This window comes from Camellia sinensis, unplaced genomic scaffold (genome assembly GCF_055761805.1).
Source record: "Camellia sinensis isolate YWXY unplaced genomic scaffold, ASM5576180v1 Unanchor3, whole genome shotgun sequence".
NCBI lineage: Eukaryota > Viridiplantae > Streptophyta > Magnoliopsida > Ericales > Theaceae > Camellia > Camellia sinensis.
In genome coordinates, this window is record NW_028129178.1 from 17,145,715 (window position 1) to 17,159,941 (window position 14,227).

The window sequence follows — 14,227 nt, forward strand, 5'->3', positions numbered from 1 at the left end:
AGTTGGGAAGTCTAACTCAAACTAACCTTGAATAGCTTCTAGGAAAGAGAATTTTCTGAGTGATTGTAGCTTAACGATATTAGTTTAACTTAAGCACCTCATTCACGGTTTCTCACTCACCTAAGTGTTGAACTCTCAAGTCCATAAGGATGAATTTGAATTCCATTTGATTTTCTACTCTTTTTTTATTTATTTATTTATTTTATATTTTTTTGTAACTTTCTCTTCTAGCTCTCAACAAGAAAGTTTCTATCTAACTTTTTCCATCCTTCTCCATCCTCCATTTTGTTTTAGGCACTAATTTACTTAGACAACTAAATGTTTCTGTAGTAAGCTTAAGTGGCCCTGTTTAACTCAAGCTAACCTTCTTTAGCCTCTAAGAATGAGAATTTCTGGATTAATTGGGGCTTAAAGATATTAGTTTTAACATAAGCACCTTATTTGAGGTTTTCTAAGTCACCTAAGTGTTCAATTCTCAAGTGCAAAAGGATGAATTTGAATTCCTTTTGATTTTCTTCCAATTTCTCTTTCTTTTATCTAACTTTCTTTTCTAGCTCTCATGAAGAATGTTTATCTCTAACCTTCTCCGTCATTCTCCATCCTTCTCTATTTTGTACAAGGAACTAATTAACTTAGGTCACCAACTAATTCATTAGCTTAAGGGGGAAGTTTAACTCAAACTAACCTTGAACAGCCTCTAGGAAAGAGAATTTTCTGTGTAATTGTAGCTTAACGATTTTAGTTTAACTTATGAACCAGATTCAAGGTTTCTTAATCACCTAAGTGTTGAATTCTTAAGTCCACAAGCATGAATTTGAATTCCCTTAGATTTTATTCCTAATTCTCTTTTATTTCTGTAACTATCTTCTTCTCTTTTTTTTTTTTTGGGTGAATAAGAAATAAAATAAAACAAGGAAAATTTACACGAATACAAGAGGCATACCCCAGGCCCTACCACAAACTACCAACAACGACAAAGAAACAAGAAACAACCAAGCAAAGCTGTAACTGTCTTCTTTAGCTCTGAAGAAGAAAGTTTCTCTCTTACTTTCTTCGTCCTTCTACATCCTTCTCTATTTTATTCTAAGAACTAATTAGCATAGGCCACTAATGGTTTCATTAGCTTAAGTCGCCAAGTTTAGCTCAAACTAACCATCTTTTTTTTTTTGGGTGAATAAACTAACCATCTTTACACTCTAAGAAGGAGAATTTTCAATGTAATATAAGCTTAACGATCTTAGTTTAGCTTAAACACCTTATTTAAGGTTTTCAAAACAAGCAAGTGTTCAATTCTCAAGTCCAAACGAATGAATTTGATTTCCCTTTAATTTTCTTCCTATTTCTCTTTTGTTTCTCTAACTTTCTCCTGTTGCTCTCAAGAAGAATGTTTCTCTCTAACTTTCTTCGTCCTTCTTCATCATTCTCTATTTTGTTCTAGGAACTAATTAGCCTAGGCCACTAATTGTTTCATTAGCTTAAGTGGCAAAGTTTAACTCAAGCTAGCCTTGCATAGCCACTTGGAACGAGAATTTTATGAGTAATCTTAGCTTAATTATATTAGTTTAACCTAAGCACCTTATTTAAGGTTTTCTTAAACACCCAAGTGTTCAATTCTAAATTCCAAAAGGATGAACTTCAATTCCCTTTGATTTTTTTCCTATATCTCTTTCCTTTCCCCAAGTTTCTCTTCTTGCACTCAAGAAGAATGTTTCTCTCTAACTTTCTCCATACTTCTCCATCCTTGCCTATTTTGTTCTAGGAACTGATTAGTTTTGGCCACTAATTGTTTCATTAGCTTAGGTGGCCAAGTTTAACTCAAAACAACCTTGCTTTTCCTCTAAGAACGAGAATTTTCGGATTAACTGGAGCTTAATGATATTAGTTTAACTTAAGCACATTGTTTAAGGTGTTCTAAATCACCAAAGTGTTCAATTCTCAAGTCAAAAATGATGAATTTGAATTCCCATTGATTGTCATCCTATTTCTCTTCCTTTTCCCGAACTTTCTTTTCTAGCTCTCATGAAGAATGTTTCACGATAACCTTCTCTGTCCTTGTCCATCCTTCTCTATTTTGTTCTATGAAGTAATTAGCTTAGGCCACTAAATGATTCATTAGCTTAAGTGGGAAGTTTAACTCAAACTACCCTTGCTCAGCGTTTAGGAAAAATAATTTTCTCAGTAACTGTAGCTTAACGATATTAGTTTAACATAAGCACCTTATTTAAGGTTTTCTAAATTACTTAAGTGTTCAAATCTCAGGCACAAAAGGATGAATTTGAATTCCCTTTGATTTCCTTCCTATTTCTCCTTCTTTTCTCTAACTTTCTCTTCAAGATCTCAAGAAGAAAGTTTCTCTCTAGCTTTCTCTGTCCTTCTACATCTTTCTCTATTTAACATGACCACATCATTTAAGGTTTTCTAAATCACCAAAGTTTTCAATTCTCAAGTCCAAAAGGATGAATTTGAATTCCCTTTGATTTTCTTCCTATCTCTCTTTCTTTTCTCTAAGTTTCTCTTCTAGCTCTCATGAAGAATGTTTCTATCTAACCTTCTTCGTCCATGTCCGTAATTCTCTATTTTGTTCTAGGAACTAACTAGATTAGGTCAGCAACTGATTCATTTGCTTAGTTGGGAAGTTTAACTCAAACTAACCTTGAATAGCTTCTAGGAAAGAGAATTTTTTGAGTAATTGTAGCTTAACGATATTAGTTTAACTTGAGCACCTCATTCACGGTTTCTCACTCACCTAAGTGTTAAACTCTCAAGTCCATAAGGATGAATTTGAATTCCATTTGATTTTCTACTCTTTTTTTATTTAGTTATTTATTTTATATTTTTTTGTAACTTTCTCTTCTAGCTCTCAACAAGAAAGTTTCTATCTAACTTTTTCCATCCTTCTCCATCCTCCATTTTGTTTTAGGCACTAATTAACTTAGACAACTAATTGTTTCTGTAGTAAGCTTAAGTGGCCCTGTTTAACTCAAGCTAACCTTCTTTAGCCTCTAAGAACGAGAATTTTTGGATTAATTGGGGCTTAAAGATATTAGTTTTAACTTAAGCACCTTATTTAAGGTTTTCTAAGTCACCTAAGTATTCAATTCTCAAGTGCAAAAGGATGAATTTGAATTCCTTTTGATTTTCTTCTAATTTCTCTTTCTTTAATCTAACTTTCTCTTCTAGCTCTCATGAAGAATGTTTCTCTCTAACCTTCTCCGTCATTCTCCATCCTTCTCTATCTTGTACAAGGAACTAATTAACTTTGGTCACCAACTAATTCATTAGCTTAAGTGGGAAGTTTAACTCAAACGAGCCTTGAACAGCCTCTAGGAAAGAGAATTTTCTGTGTAATTGTAGCTTAACGATTATGGTTTTTGACTACACAGGCTTCATGTGACTCAGCCAGGATCTTTCATGGGATAGATATTTTCCTTCGTCGTGGCTTTGGTTGAGTGGCTAGGATGTCACGGCTATGAGAAGCGAGATGCTTATTGGATTCCATGCTTTCATCCAAGGTAGAGACTGGGAGCAAGCAGGGGCAGTTATCATTTTTCGATTGGTCTTGTTGCGTGTTTAGTTCGTTACATTTGTATTATGTGTTTTTTGTTTATTTGCCCATATATCCCACCCCAAGTTTCCATCTATTATCTCTGATGATAGGGGTTACTTGGGGACAAAAAGGATATATCGGCAAAGTGGGGTTCTGTTTTCTGTTGTTCTTTCACTTCTGCGAGTGTGGCTTTATGTTGTAGGTTGTCTAGTGGTAGTTTGTGGTGTTTTGTTCATCGATTATTTGTTGGGGTATGCTTCTTGTAAACTTGTACATTTTACTGTCTTCATTTTATATTTTTTTGTAACTTTCTCTTCTAGCTCTCAAGAATAAAGTTTTTATCTAAGTTTTTCCATCCTTCTCCATCCTCCATTTTGTTTTAGGCACTAATTAACTTAGACAACTAATTGTTTTTGTAGTAAGCTTAAGTGGCCCTGTTTAACTCAAGCTAACCTTCTTTAGCCTCTAAGAACGAGAATTTCTGGATTAATTGGGGCTTAAAGACATTAGTTTTAAGTTAAGCACCTTATTTAAGGTTTTCTAAGTCACCTAAGTATTCAATTCTCAAGTGCAAAAGGATGAATTTGAATTCCTTTTGATTTTCTTCCAATTTCTCTTTCTTTTATCTAACTTTCTCTTCTAGCTCTCATGAAGAATGTTTCTCTCTAACCTTCTCCGTCATTCTCCATCCTTCTCTATCTTGTACAAGGAACTAATTAACTTAGGTCACCAACTGATTCATTAGCTTAAGTGGGAAGTTTAACTCAAACGAACCTTGAACAGCCTCTAGGAAAGAGAATTTTCTGTGTAATTGTAGCTTAACGATTTTAGTTTAACTTATGAACCAGATTCAAGGTTTCTTAATCACCTAACTGTTGAATTCTTATTCACCCAAAAAAGTGTTGAATTCTTAAGTGCACAAGCATGAACTTGAATTCCCTTCGATTTTATTCCTAATTCTCTTTTATTTCTATAACTGTCTTTTTTAGCTCTGAAGAAGAAAGTTTCTCTCTTACTTTCTTCGTCCTTCTACATCCTTCTCTATTTTATTCTAGGAACTAATTAGCATAGGCCACTAATGGTTTCATTAGCTTAGGTGGCCAAGTTTAGCTCAAACTAACCATCTTTTTTTTTGGATGAATAAACTAACCATCTTTACACTCTAAGAAGGAGAATTTTCAATGTAATATAAGCTTAACGATCTTAGTTTAGCTTAAACACCTTATTTATGGTTTTCGAAACCACCAAGTGTTCAATTCTCAAGTCCAAATGAATGAATTTGATTTCCCTTTAATTTTCTTCCTATTTCTCTTTTGTTTCTCTAACTTTCTCCTGTTGCTCTCAAAAAGAATGTTTCTCTCTAACTTTCTTCGTCTTTCTTCATCATTCTCTATTTTGTTCTAGGAACTAATTAGCCTTGGCCACTAATTGTTTCATTAGCTTAAGTGGCAAAGTTTAACTCAAGCTAGCCATACATAGCCACTAGGAACAAGAATTTTATGAATAATCGTAGCTTAATAATATTAGTTTAACCTAAGCACCTTATTTAAGATTTTCTTAAACACCCAAGTGTTCAATTCTAAATTCCAAAAGGATGAACTTCAATTCCCTTTGATTTTTTTCCTATATCTCTTTCATTTCCCCAAGTTTCTCTTCTTGCACTCAAGAAGAATGTTTCTCTCTAACTTTCTCCATACTTCTCCATCCTTCCCTATTTTGTTCTAGGAACTAATTAGCTTAGGCCACTAATTGTTTCATTAGCTTAGGTGGCCAAGTTTAACTCAAAACAACCTTGCTTTTCCTCTAAGAACGAGAATTTTCGGATTAACTGGAGCTTAATGATATTAGTTTAACTTAAGCACATTGTTTAAGGTGTTCTAAATCACCAAAGCGTTCAATTCTCAAGTCAAAAATTATGAATTTGAATTCCCTTTGTTTTTCATCCTATTTCTCTTTCTTTTCTAGCTCTCATGAAGAATGTTTCACGATAACCTTCTCTGTCCTTGTCCATCCTTCTCTATTTTGTTCTATGAAGTAATTAGCTTAGGCCACTAAATGATTCATTAGCTTAAGTGGGAAGTTTAACTCAAACTACCCTTGCTCAGTGTTTAGGAAAAATAATTTTCTCAGTAACTGTAGCTTAACGTTACTAGTTTAACATAAGCACCTCATTTAAGGTTTTCTAAATTACTTAAGTGTTCAAATCTCAGGCACAAAAGGATGAATTTGAACTCCCTTTGATTTCCTTCCTATTTCTCCTTCTTTTCTCTAACTTTCTCTTTAAGATCTCAAGAAGAATGTTTCTCTCCAGCTTTCTCTGTCCTTCTACATCTTTCTCTATTTAATATAACCACATCATTTAAGGTTTTCTAAATCACCAAAGTGTTTAATTCTCAAGTCCAAAAGGATGAATTTGAATTCCCTTTGATTTTCTTCCTATTCTCTAACTTTCTATTCTAGCTCTCATGAAGAATGTTTTTATCTAACCTTCTTCGTCCATGTCCGTACTTCTCTATTTTGTTCTAGGAACTAACTAGATTAGGTCAGCAACTGATTCATTAGCTTAGTTGGGAAGTTTAACTCAAACTAACCTTGAATAGCTTCTAGGAAAGAGAATTTTTTGAGTAATTGTAGTTTAACGATATTAGTTTAACTTAAGCACCTCATTCAGGGTTTCTCACTCACCTAAGTGTTGAACTCTCAAGTCCATAAGGATGAATTTGAATTCCATTTGATTTTCTACTCTTTATTTATTTATTTATTTATTTCATATTTTTTTGTAACTTTCTCTTCTAGCTCTCAAGAAGAAAGTTTCTGTCTAACTCTTTCCATCCTTCTCCATCCTCCATTTTGTTTTAGGCAATAATTAACTTAGACAACTAATTGTTTCTGGAGTAAGCTTAAGTGGCTCTGTTTAACTCAAGCTAACCTTCTTTACCCTCTAAGAACGAGAATTTCTGGATTAATTGGTGCTTAAAGATATTAGTTTTAACTTAAGCACCTTATTTAAGATTTTCTAAGTCACCTAAGTGTTCAATTCTTCCTTTTGATTTTCTTCCAATTTCTCTTTCTTTTATCTAACTTTCTCTTCTAGCTCTCATGAAGAATGTTTCTCTCTAACCTTCTCCGTCGTTCTCCATCCTTCTCTATCTTGTACAAGGAACTAATTAACTTTGGTCACCAACTGATTCATTAGCTTAAGTGGGAAGTTTAACTCAAATGAGCCTTGAACAGCCTCTAGGAAAGAGAATTTTCTGTGTAATTGTAGCTTAACGATTATGGTTTTTGACTACGCAGGCTTCATGTGACTCAGCCAGGATCTTTCATGGGATAGATATTTTCGTTCGTCATGGCTTTGGTTGAGTGGCTAGGATGCCACGGCTATGAGAAGCGAGATGCTTATTGGATTCCATGCTTTCATCCGAGGTAGAGACTGGGAGCAAGCAGGGGCAGTTATCATTTTTCGATTGGTCTTGTTGCGTGTTTAGTTTGTTACATTTGTATTGTGTGTTTTCTGTTATGTTTTATGTATCTGTGGTGTTTTTTGTTTATTTGCCCATGTATCCCACCCCAAGTTTCCATCTATTATCTCTGATGATAGGGGTTACTTGGGGACAAAAAGGATATATGGGCAAAGTGGGGTTCTGTTTTCTGTTATTCTTTCGCTTCTGCGAGTGTGGCTTTATGTTGTAGGTTGTCTAGTGGTAGTTTGTGTAATAAACCGACCCTCGCACATGATTTCTGTTATATTCTTAGTCCTCGATTGGTACTTTTAAATGCTTACTGTGTAGTTCCGTGAAAAATTATGACTAAGGAAGTAAAATCCATGTCTATGAATGTCTATCTGTCTCACAAGGAAACTATCTGTCACCATTAACACGTTTGAATTAGAAATTGGAAGCCTTAACAGCTTAATTAGCTGAAATTGATTATATATCTGTGATCAGCATACTTTTTAAGTAATATTAAGCATGTTTGCGAAATTTTAATTTTGGAATGATTAAACGATTCATTTTTGTCTTATATGCCTTATTTATGAATATATATACTTCTAAGACTTCATGAGCCTTGGTCAAAAACAAAAAAAAAAAAAAACGTGAATACCATTTTGGGGGAGAAAAGAAGAGAAAGTGAAGAAGAGAAATTGGGGGAGAAGGGATTCAACAAGAAAGCTTGGCAAAATTGTTAGAGGTGTAGGATTGAATTCAAGGTAAGCTCAAGTCCTTCTTATTATGGCCACTTGGAGTTGTAATTGATGTGTATGTTTGATTCATGTCTAATTCTTTTTTTTGGGGTAAGTAAAAAATTTTGGGTAAGTACATTCATGTCTAATTCATGCTTGATTAATGAGGGTTTCTCTCAATTGGTTGCTTAGGCATCTAGATTGGGTGTGGTATGAAATTATACTTCAATCTACAGTTTTCTATCATCACTTCATGGAATTATGCATATATCATGTGTTATGTGTCAAGGATATGAAAAACTTGAATCCAAGAGTGGAATTAGAGAGAGAGATGGCTTGTTGAAGCTTCTAATCTTGGTTAATTTATTATACTCAAGGTAGAATCCATGTTATAGTGATGTTAGGTGGGAATATTGCATTAACCTAACTTTGGGTTGCATGTAAAAAAATGGAGTGAATACCAGGTTGGGACTCGAATGGAAGTTCAGAATTTCAGAATCTGCTCGGTCCGCTCGAGGGGCGGAAAGCCCGCTCGAGCGGGAAAAACCACCTCTCAGCAGTTTTGTGCATTTTACAGTCCGCTCGAGCGCACAAAGTGGCGCTCGAGCGGGAGACTCATTTTCAGGAAAAATTAAATGTTTGTTCAGTTTTGAGTGCTTGCCTCTCTGGTATTTTTAGAATATTTTACAAATGATTTTAAAGCGGTTGTAAATGCATGCAAGGTGTAAGACTCCGGAATGTTTTTAACAAAAAAAAACGAAACTAATGTATTAATTGTGTGCAGGGCACATTCCAGAAGGAAGCAACACGCCACCTCAACACTGTGAGTAGTAGTACCTATGTAATGTTGTGCAATCATGTCAATGTTTTAAGGCATGTTATTCACCCAAAAAAAAGTTTTAAGGCATGTAAGGCAATTATGTTAATGTCTCAAGCATGTAATGTACTTATGCATGTTTAGGATATGTTAATGTTAAAAGCATGTAAAGAAAAGCATTACAAGGGCTAGATGCCATTTTCAAGGGCCTTGTGCCACAAGTTTCAAGTGTATTTCAAGGGCCTTGTGCCACAACTTTCAAGTGTATTTCAAGGGCCTCATGCCACAAATTTCAAGTGTATTGCAAGGGCCTCGTGCCATATGTTCAAGGGCTTCGTGCCATCATGTTTCAAGGGCTTATAGCCACATGCTCATGTCACAGGATTAGGCCTAGGGCCAGGATGAACTAAACGCAGAATCAGATAAACCAAGTGCATGCTGCATCTTTTTATGTATTAATGTATTTAAATTTCAAGTTAGACGTCGTTCATCATGTATTACTACTCATTGAGCCCGGCTCACTCTCTATTATGTCCGTTTCTGTAGGTCATCAGTCAGGGGGTCAATCCTAACTTGACGCTGTCCCTTTTATCAACCTTTACATGTCCAGACACCATACCAGGCCATTTGTTTTTGTGAAGCTGCTAAGATATGGGTTTACTTTTGAGAGCCATCTACGGATGTTGTACATAACTTTCATATTCCTTTTGTTATGCCCAATTATCGGGCTAGGACTGTAAATGTGTATGTTTGTACACGATATCCAAGGATATAGTTTTAAACTTTATCCGCTTTTAACGACATATGTAATGCATGAGATCCTGGCATATCGGAAATAGCTCAATGGAGTATGTTTGTATTATGTTATATTAATATTTTATGCTTCCGTTAAGGCCCCGTACAGTATGTACATCAGTTTTTATGTCCGTTTTTGCATAGGTCATGCCCGAACCTTTAGGGGTAGGTTCTTGGGTTGTGACAGTGGTATCAGAGCACGAGTTGCTATCTCACACACGAATCCATTGAGCTGTAGGGTGTCTAGAAAGGATTTAGGCCTCATGCATGACATCCTAAAAATATAAGACAAGTTCGATGGCAACATTTAGTGCACTCTGATAATGCTAACCATGTCGCACTATGTCAATAGTATTTAATTAATTGTTGTGTAGATCATGGTGAGAACAAGGACAGAAGATGTGGAAGATGCCACCTCAGCCCGACTAGATAGGATAGAAAGGATGCTTATGGAAATGGCAGAGACTTTACGGCAACAACAGCAACAGCCTCACCAACAACCGCCACCACCACCAGTACCCCCACCTGTAGTGCAAGATTTTCACGCTGAAGACCGAACTATCACTCTCACTAAGGACTTTAAAAACATGAAACCGCCAACTTTCAAAGGAGGAATAGAACCGATGAAAGCTGAGGCCTGGGTATTAGGCATAGAGAAGTTATTTGAAGTCTTTCCCTGCACCGAAGCTCAAAAGGTACAACTAGCTGCCTTTACTCTTGAGGACGAGGCACGGAGGTGGTGGATGCTTACGAGGACAATCCATCCAGGGTTAACATGGGACAGATTTCTGGGGCTGTTTTATGATAAATATTTCCCCCAAAGCATGCGGGACAAAAAGGTGACTGAATTCGAAACTCTCAGACAAGGGAATAAGACTGTTGCTGAATATGAGGCCCAATTTGCAGAGTTAGCCCGGTTTGCACCGCATATGGTGGACACGGACTATAAGAAGGCACGAAAATTTGAAGGGGGCTTATGGGGTGCTATCTTGGACCGAGTCAATATGTTAAAGTTGCCTACCTACGTAGATGTGCTGAAGAGGGCTGTTATAGCTGAGGCAAACCTTGCTGCTCAGAACCGGATTGCTAAATGGAAAGGAAAGAGGCAAAATAATCAATGGTCAAAGGGAGTGGCAACTCCACCAAACAAGAAACAAAACTCAGGGACTTCGAATACTTTTGCCCCTAATCAGGGTACGATTCCTGTTTGTTCGGAATGTGGAAAGAGGCATCATGGGATATGCTAATGGAAGTCTGGAGCCTGTTATCAGTGCGGCAAAACGGGTCATTTGATAAAGGATTGCCCTCAGAGGAATCAACGAAATGGTAACAGGGCTGCTACTAGCTCAGCAGGGTCTACACCAACTACTAACACCAAGGCACCGGTCAAACCTAACAACAATAAAGACATAGCGAGACAAGGCAGAGTGTTTGCATTGGTTCCAGGAGATGTGCAGAATGCAGCAACAGTGGTGTCAGGTACATTTATGGTTCACGGTCATTCTACTTCTATCTTATTTGACTCTGGCTCTACCCATTCCTTTGTGTCAAAATTATTTGCACAAAACTTAGATAAAACCGAAGAAACACTGTCTTATATGTTATGTGTATCTTCACCTATGGGAGATTCTGTGCTTTGTACTTCTGTTTATTGTGGTTGCGAACTCGAGCTTGGGGATGTCCGGGTATATGCCAATCTGTTACCTCTCGACATGACTTATTTTGATATTATTCTGGGAATGGATTGGTTGGGTGAATATGGTGCAACTATAGATTGTCTAACTAAACGAGTCAGTTTCCACCCTCCGGGACAATTAGAGTCTACCTTACAGGGGCATGGCGTAATTTCTCCACCTTATTTGATCTCGACAGCAAAGGCATGTAAATTAATTCAAAAAGGGTGTCAGGGGTATTTATGCAGTGTTTTGGAGGGGCAAGTAGTGAATGGAACTGTTGACATGATCCCAATTGTGTGTGAATTTCCGGACGTCTTTCCTGAAGAATTACCAGGGCAGTTGATAGACCGTGAAATTGAGTTTACCATTGAAGTAGCACCGGAAACTCAACCCATTTCAAAGACTCCGTATAGAATGTCGCTAGTTGAGATGAAGGAATTGAAAATGCAGTTGCAAGATTTATTGGACAAGGGGTTCATCCGTCTGAGTGTGTCTCCGCGGGGTGCACCAGTTCTGTTTGTAAAGAAGAAGGATGGAACACTTCGGCTTTGTATTGACTATAGGGAACTTAATAATGTCACAATCAAGAATAAGTATCCATTACCAAGGATTGATGACCTATTTGACCAGCTGCAGGGGGCACAAGTCTTTTCCAAGATTGATCTACGGTCTGGGTACCATCAATTAAAGGTCAAGGCTGATGATATTAAGAAGACAGCTTTTCGAACCCGGTATGGTCATTATGAATTTTTGGTTATGCCATTCGGAGTTACTAACGCGCCAGCAGCTTTCATGGATTTGATGAACCGCGTTTTCAAGCCTTATTTGGATGAATTTGTGGTGGTCTTTATTGACGATATTCTCATCTATTCAAAGAATGCAGATGCTCACGAGAATCATCTTCGTGTGATCCTTCAAACCCTTCGAGAAAAGAAATTGTATGCAAAGCTGAAGAAATGTGAATTCTGGCTACTAGAGGTGGCATTTCTGGGGCATATCATCACGAAGGAAGGAGTTTCTGTTGATCCACACAAGATTGAGGCAATCGTAAATTGGCCAACTCCTACTGATGTGACTGAGGTGTGTAGTTTTATGGGGCTAGCTGGTTATTACAGGAGATTTGTTCAAGATTTTTCTGAAATTGCTGTGCCACTTACACAACTAATACGAAAGGGAGTTGCATTCGAATGGTCAGAGGAACGAGAATCTGCTTTCCAGGAATTGAAGACAAAGTTGACAACAGCACCAGTTTTGGCCTTACCATCCGGTACAGAAGGATTTGTAATCTACAGTGATGCTTCGCACAAAGGGCTTGGTTTCGTACTTATGCAAAACAGAAGAGTCATCGCTTATGCATCTAGGCAGCTGAAACTCCATGAGAAGAATTATCCCACGCATGATCTGGAGTTAGCAGCAGTAGTCTTTGCTTTAAAGATATGGAGACATTATTTGTACGGTAGCACCTGTGAGGTATACACTGATCATAAAAGTCTCAAGTACCTTTTTTCTCAGAAAGAATTAAATATGCGGCAACGACGGTGGTTGGAACTTCTGAAAGATTATGACCTGTAGATTCACTACCATCCTGGTAAAGCCAACACAGTTGCAGATGCACTCAGTCGGAAAAATATGGGGATTTTGGAAGATATGGCAAGTATGGTTACGGGACAAAAGGACTTGGCAATTGAATTGGATAAGGTGGAATTGAACCTTGTGTTACATGGTCAAAAAGCCCTAAGAGTAGCGATAGTGGCACAACCAACCTTACTTGAAGAGATTAAAGTGCACCAAATGGAAGATGAAACTTTGAGGAAGATACATGATGAGTTCGAAACAAAACCAAAACCGGGATTCGGTGTAGTAGGTTCAGTGCTCAAATTTCAAAACCGACTATGTGTTCCCAATGTGAGGAGTCTTAAACAAAAACTGATGGAAGACGCACATACCTCACGGTTCTCAATGCACCCAGGAAGTACTAAAATGTACCGAGATTTGAAGCAGAATTTCTGGTGGCCAAGTATGAAGAAGGAGATTGCGGAGTTTGTCTCTAAGTGTTTGCAATGTCAACAAGTAAAAGCGGAGCATCAAAGACCTGTTGGATTATTGCAACCTCTTCCCATCCTAGAATGGAAATGGGAACATTTAACCATGGATTTTGTTATGGGGTTGCCACGGACTCCTCGAGGTATGAATTCAATTTGGGTCATTGTGGACCGATTAACTAAGTCCGCCCACTTTCTGCCGGTAAAAACTCAGTATAATGCAGACAGATTAGCAGAAATTTATGTAAATGAAATTGTGAGGCTTCATGGTGTTCCGGTCTCAATTGTGTCAGACAGAGATCCTAAGTTTGTTTCTAGATTCTGGCAAAGTTTACAGGAAGCAATGGGTACAGAATTAAAGTTCAGCACGGCTTTCCACCCTCAGACCGACGGTCAATCCGAGAGGACGATACAGACTCTTGAGGATATGCTCAGAATGTGTGTACTAGATTTTCAAGGAAGTTGGGAAACCCATCTACCGTTGATAGAATTTGCGTATAATAATACCATTCGAGCATAGACATGGCACCTTATGAAGCTTTGTATGGAAGACCTTGCCGTTCTCCCGTGTGCTGGGTTGAAGTTGGAGACAAATCCTTATTAGGGCCTGAAATTGTTCAGTTGACCACTGAAAAAGTTCACGTTATTCAAGAAAGGTTGAAAACTGCTCAAAGTAGGCAGAAAAGTTATGCTGATAATCGACGGAGAGATTTGGAATTTGACGTAGATAGCTATGTTTTCGTGAAAGTCACTACGATGAAAGGGCACCCAAGATTCGGAAAAAAAGGTAAGTTGACACCCGATATGTCGGTCCTTTTCAAATTCTGGAAAAAGTGGGTTCGGTAGCTTACCGAGTTGCCCTTCCACCACATATGAGTCAAGTGCATAACGTGTTTCATGTCTCTATGCTTCGTGGGTACCTTCCGGATCCGTCACATGTTATTGACTACCACCAAATTGAGTTGAATGACAAGTTGATTTATGAGGAAAGACCAATTCGCATTCTGGACCGACAAGTAAAACAACTACGAAACCGTGAGATTCCAATGGTAAAAGTTGAGTGGCAAGAACATTACGGAATCGACGCAACATGGGAAAGAGAGGAAGAAATGCAACATCAATACCTACACCTGTTCCAACCCTAAGGTAACCCAAGTTTGGAGGACC

At 37.5% G+C, this 14,227-nt stretch overlaps 2 protein-coding genes across 2 annotated transcripts; both read left to right on the plus strand.

Moving 5' to 3' along the window:
* The first annotated feature begins 9,719 nt into the window (after window positions 1–9,719).
* On the plus strand, window positions 9,720–10,589 carry LOC145816108 (uncharacterized). The gene has a single exon (XM_082912354.1). The coding sequence runs from the start codon at window positions 9,720–9,722 to the stop codon at window positions 10,587–10,589; it is 870 nt and encodes a 289-aa protein (XP_082768480.1).
* Window positions 10,590–13,582: 2,993 nt separating this feature from the next.
* LOC145816109 (uncharacterized) lies at window positions 13,583–14,205 on the plus strand. Its single transcript, XM_082912355.1, has 2 exons — window positions 13,583–13,847; window positions 13,895–14,205. The coding sequence occupies exons 1-2, from the start codon at window positions 13,583–13,585 to the stop codon at window positions 14,203–14,205; spliced, it is 576 nt and encodes a 191-aa protein (XP_082768481.1).
* Window positions 14,206–14,227: the final 22 nt, after the last annotated feature.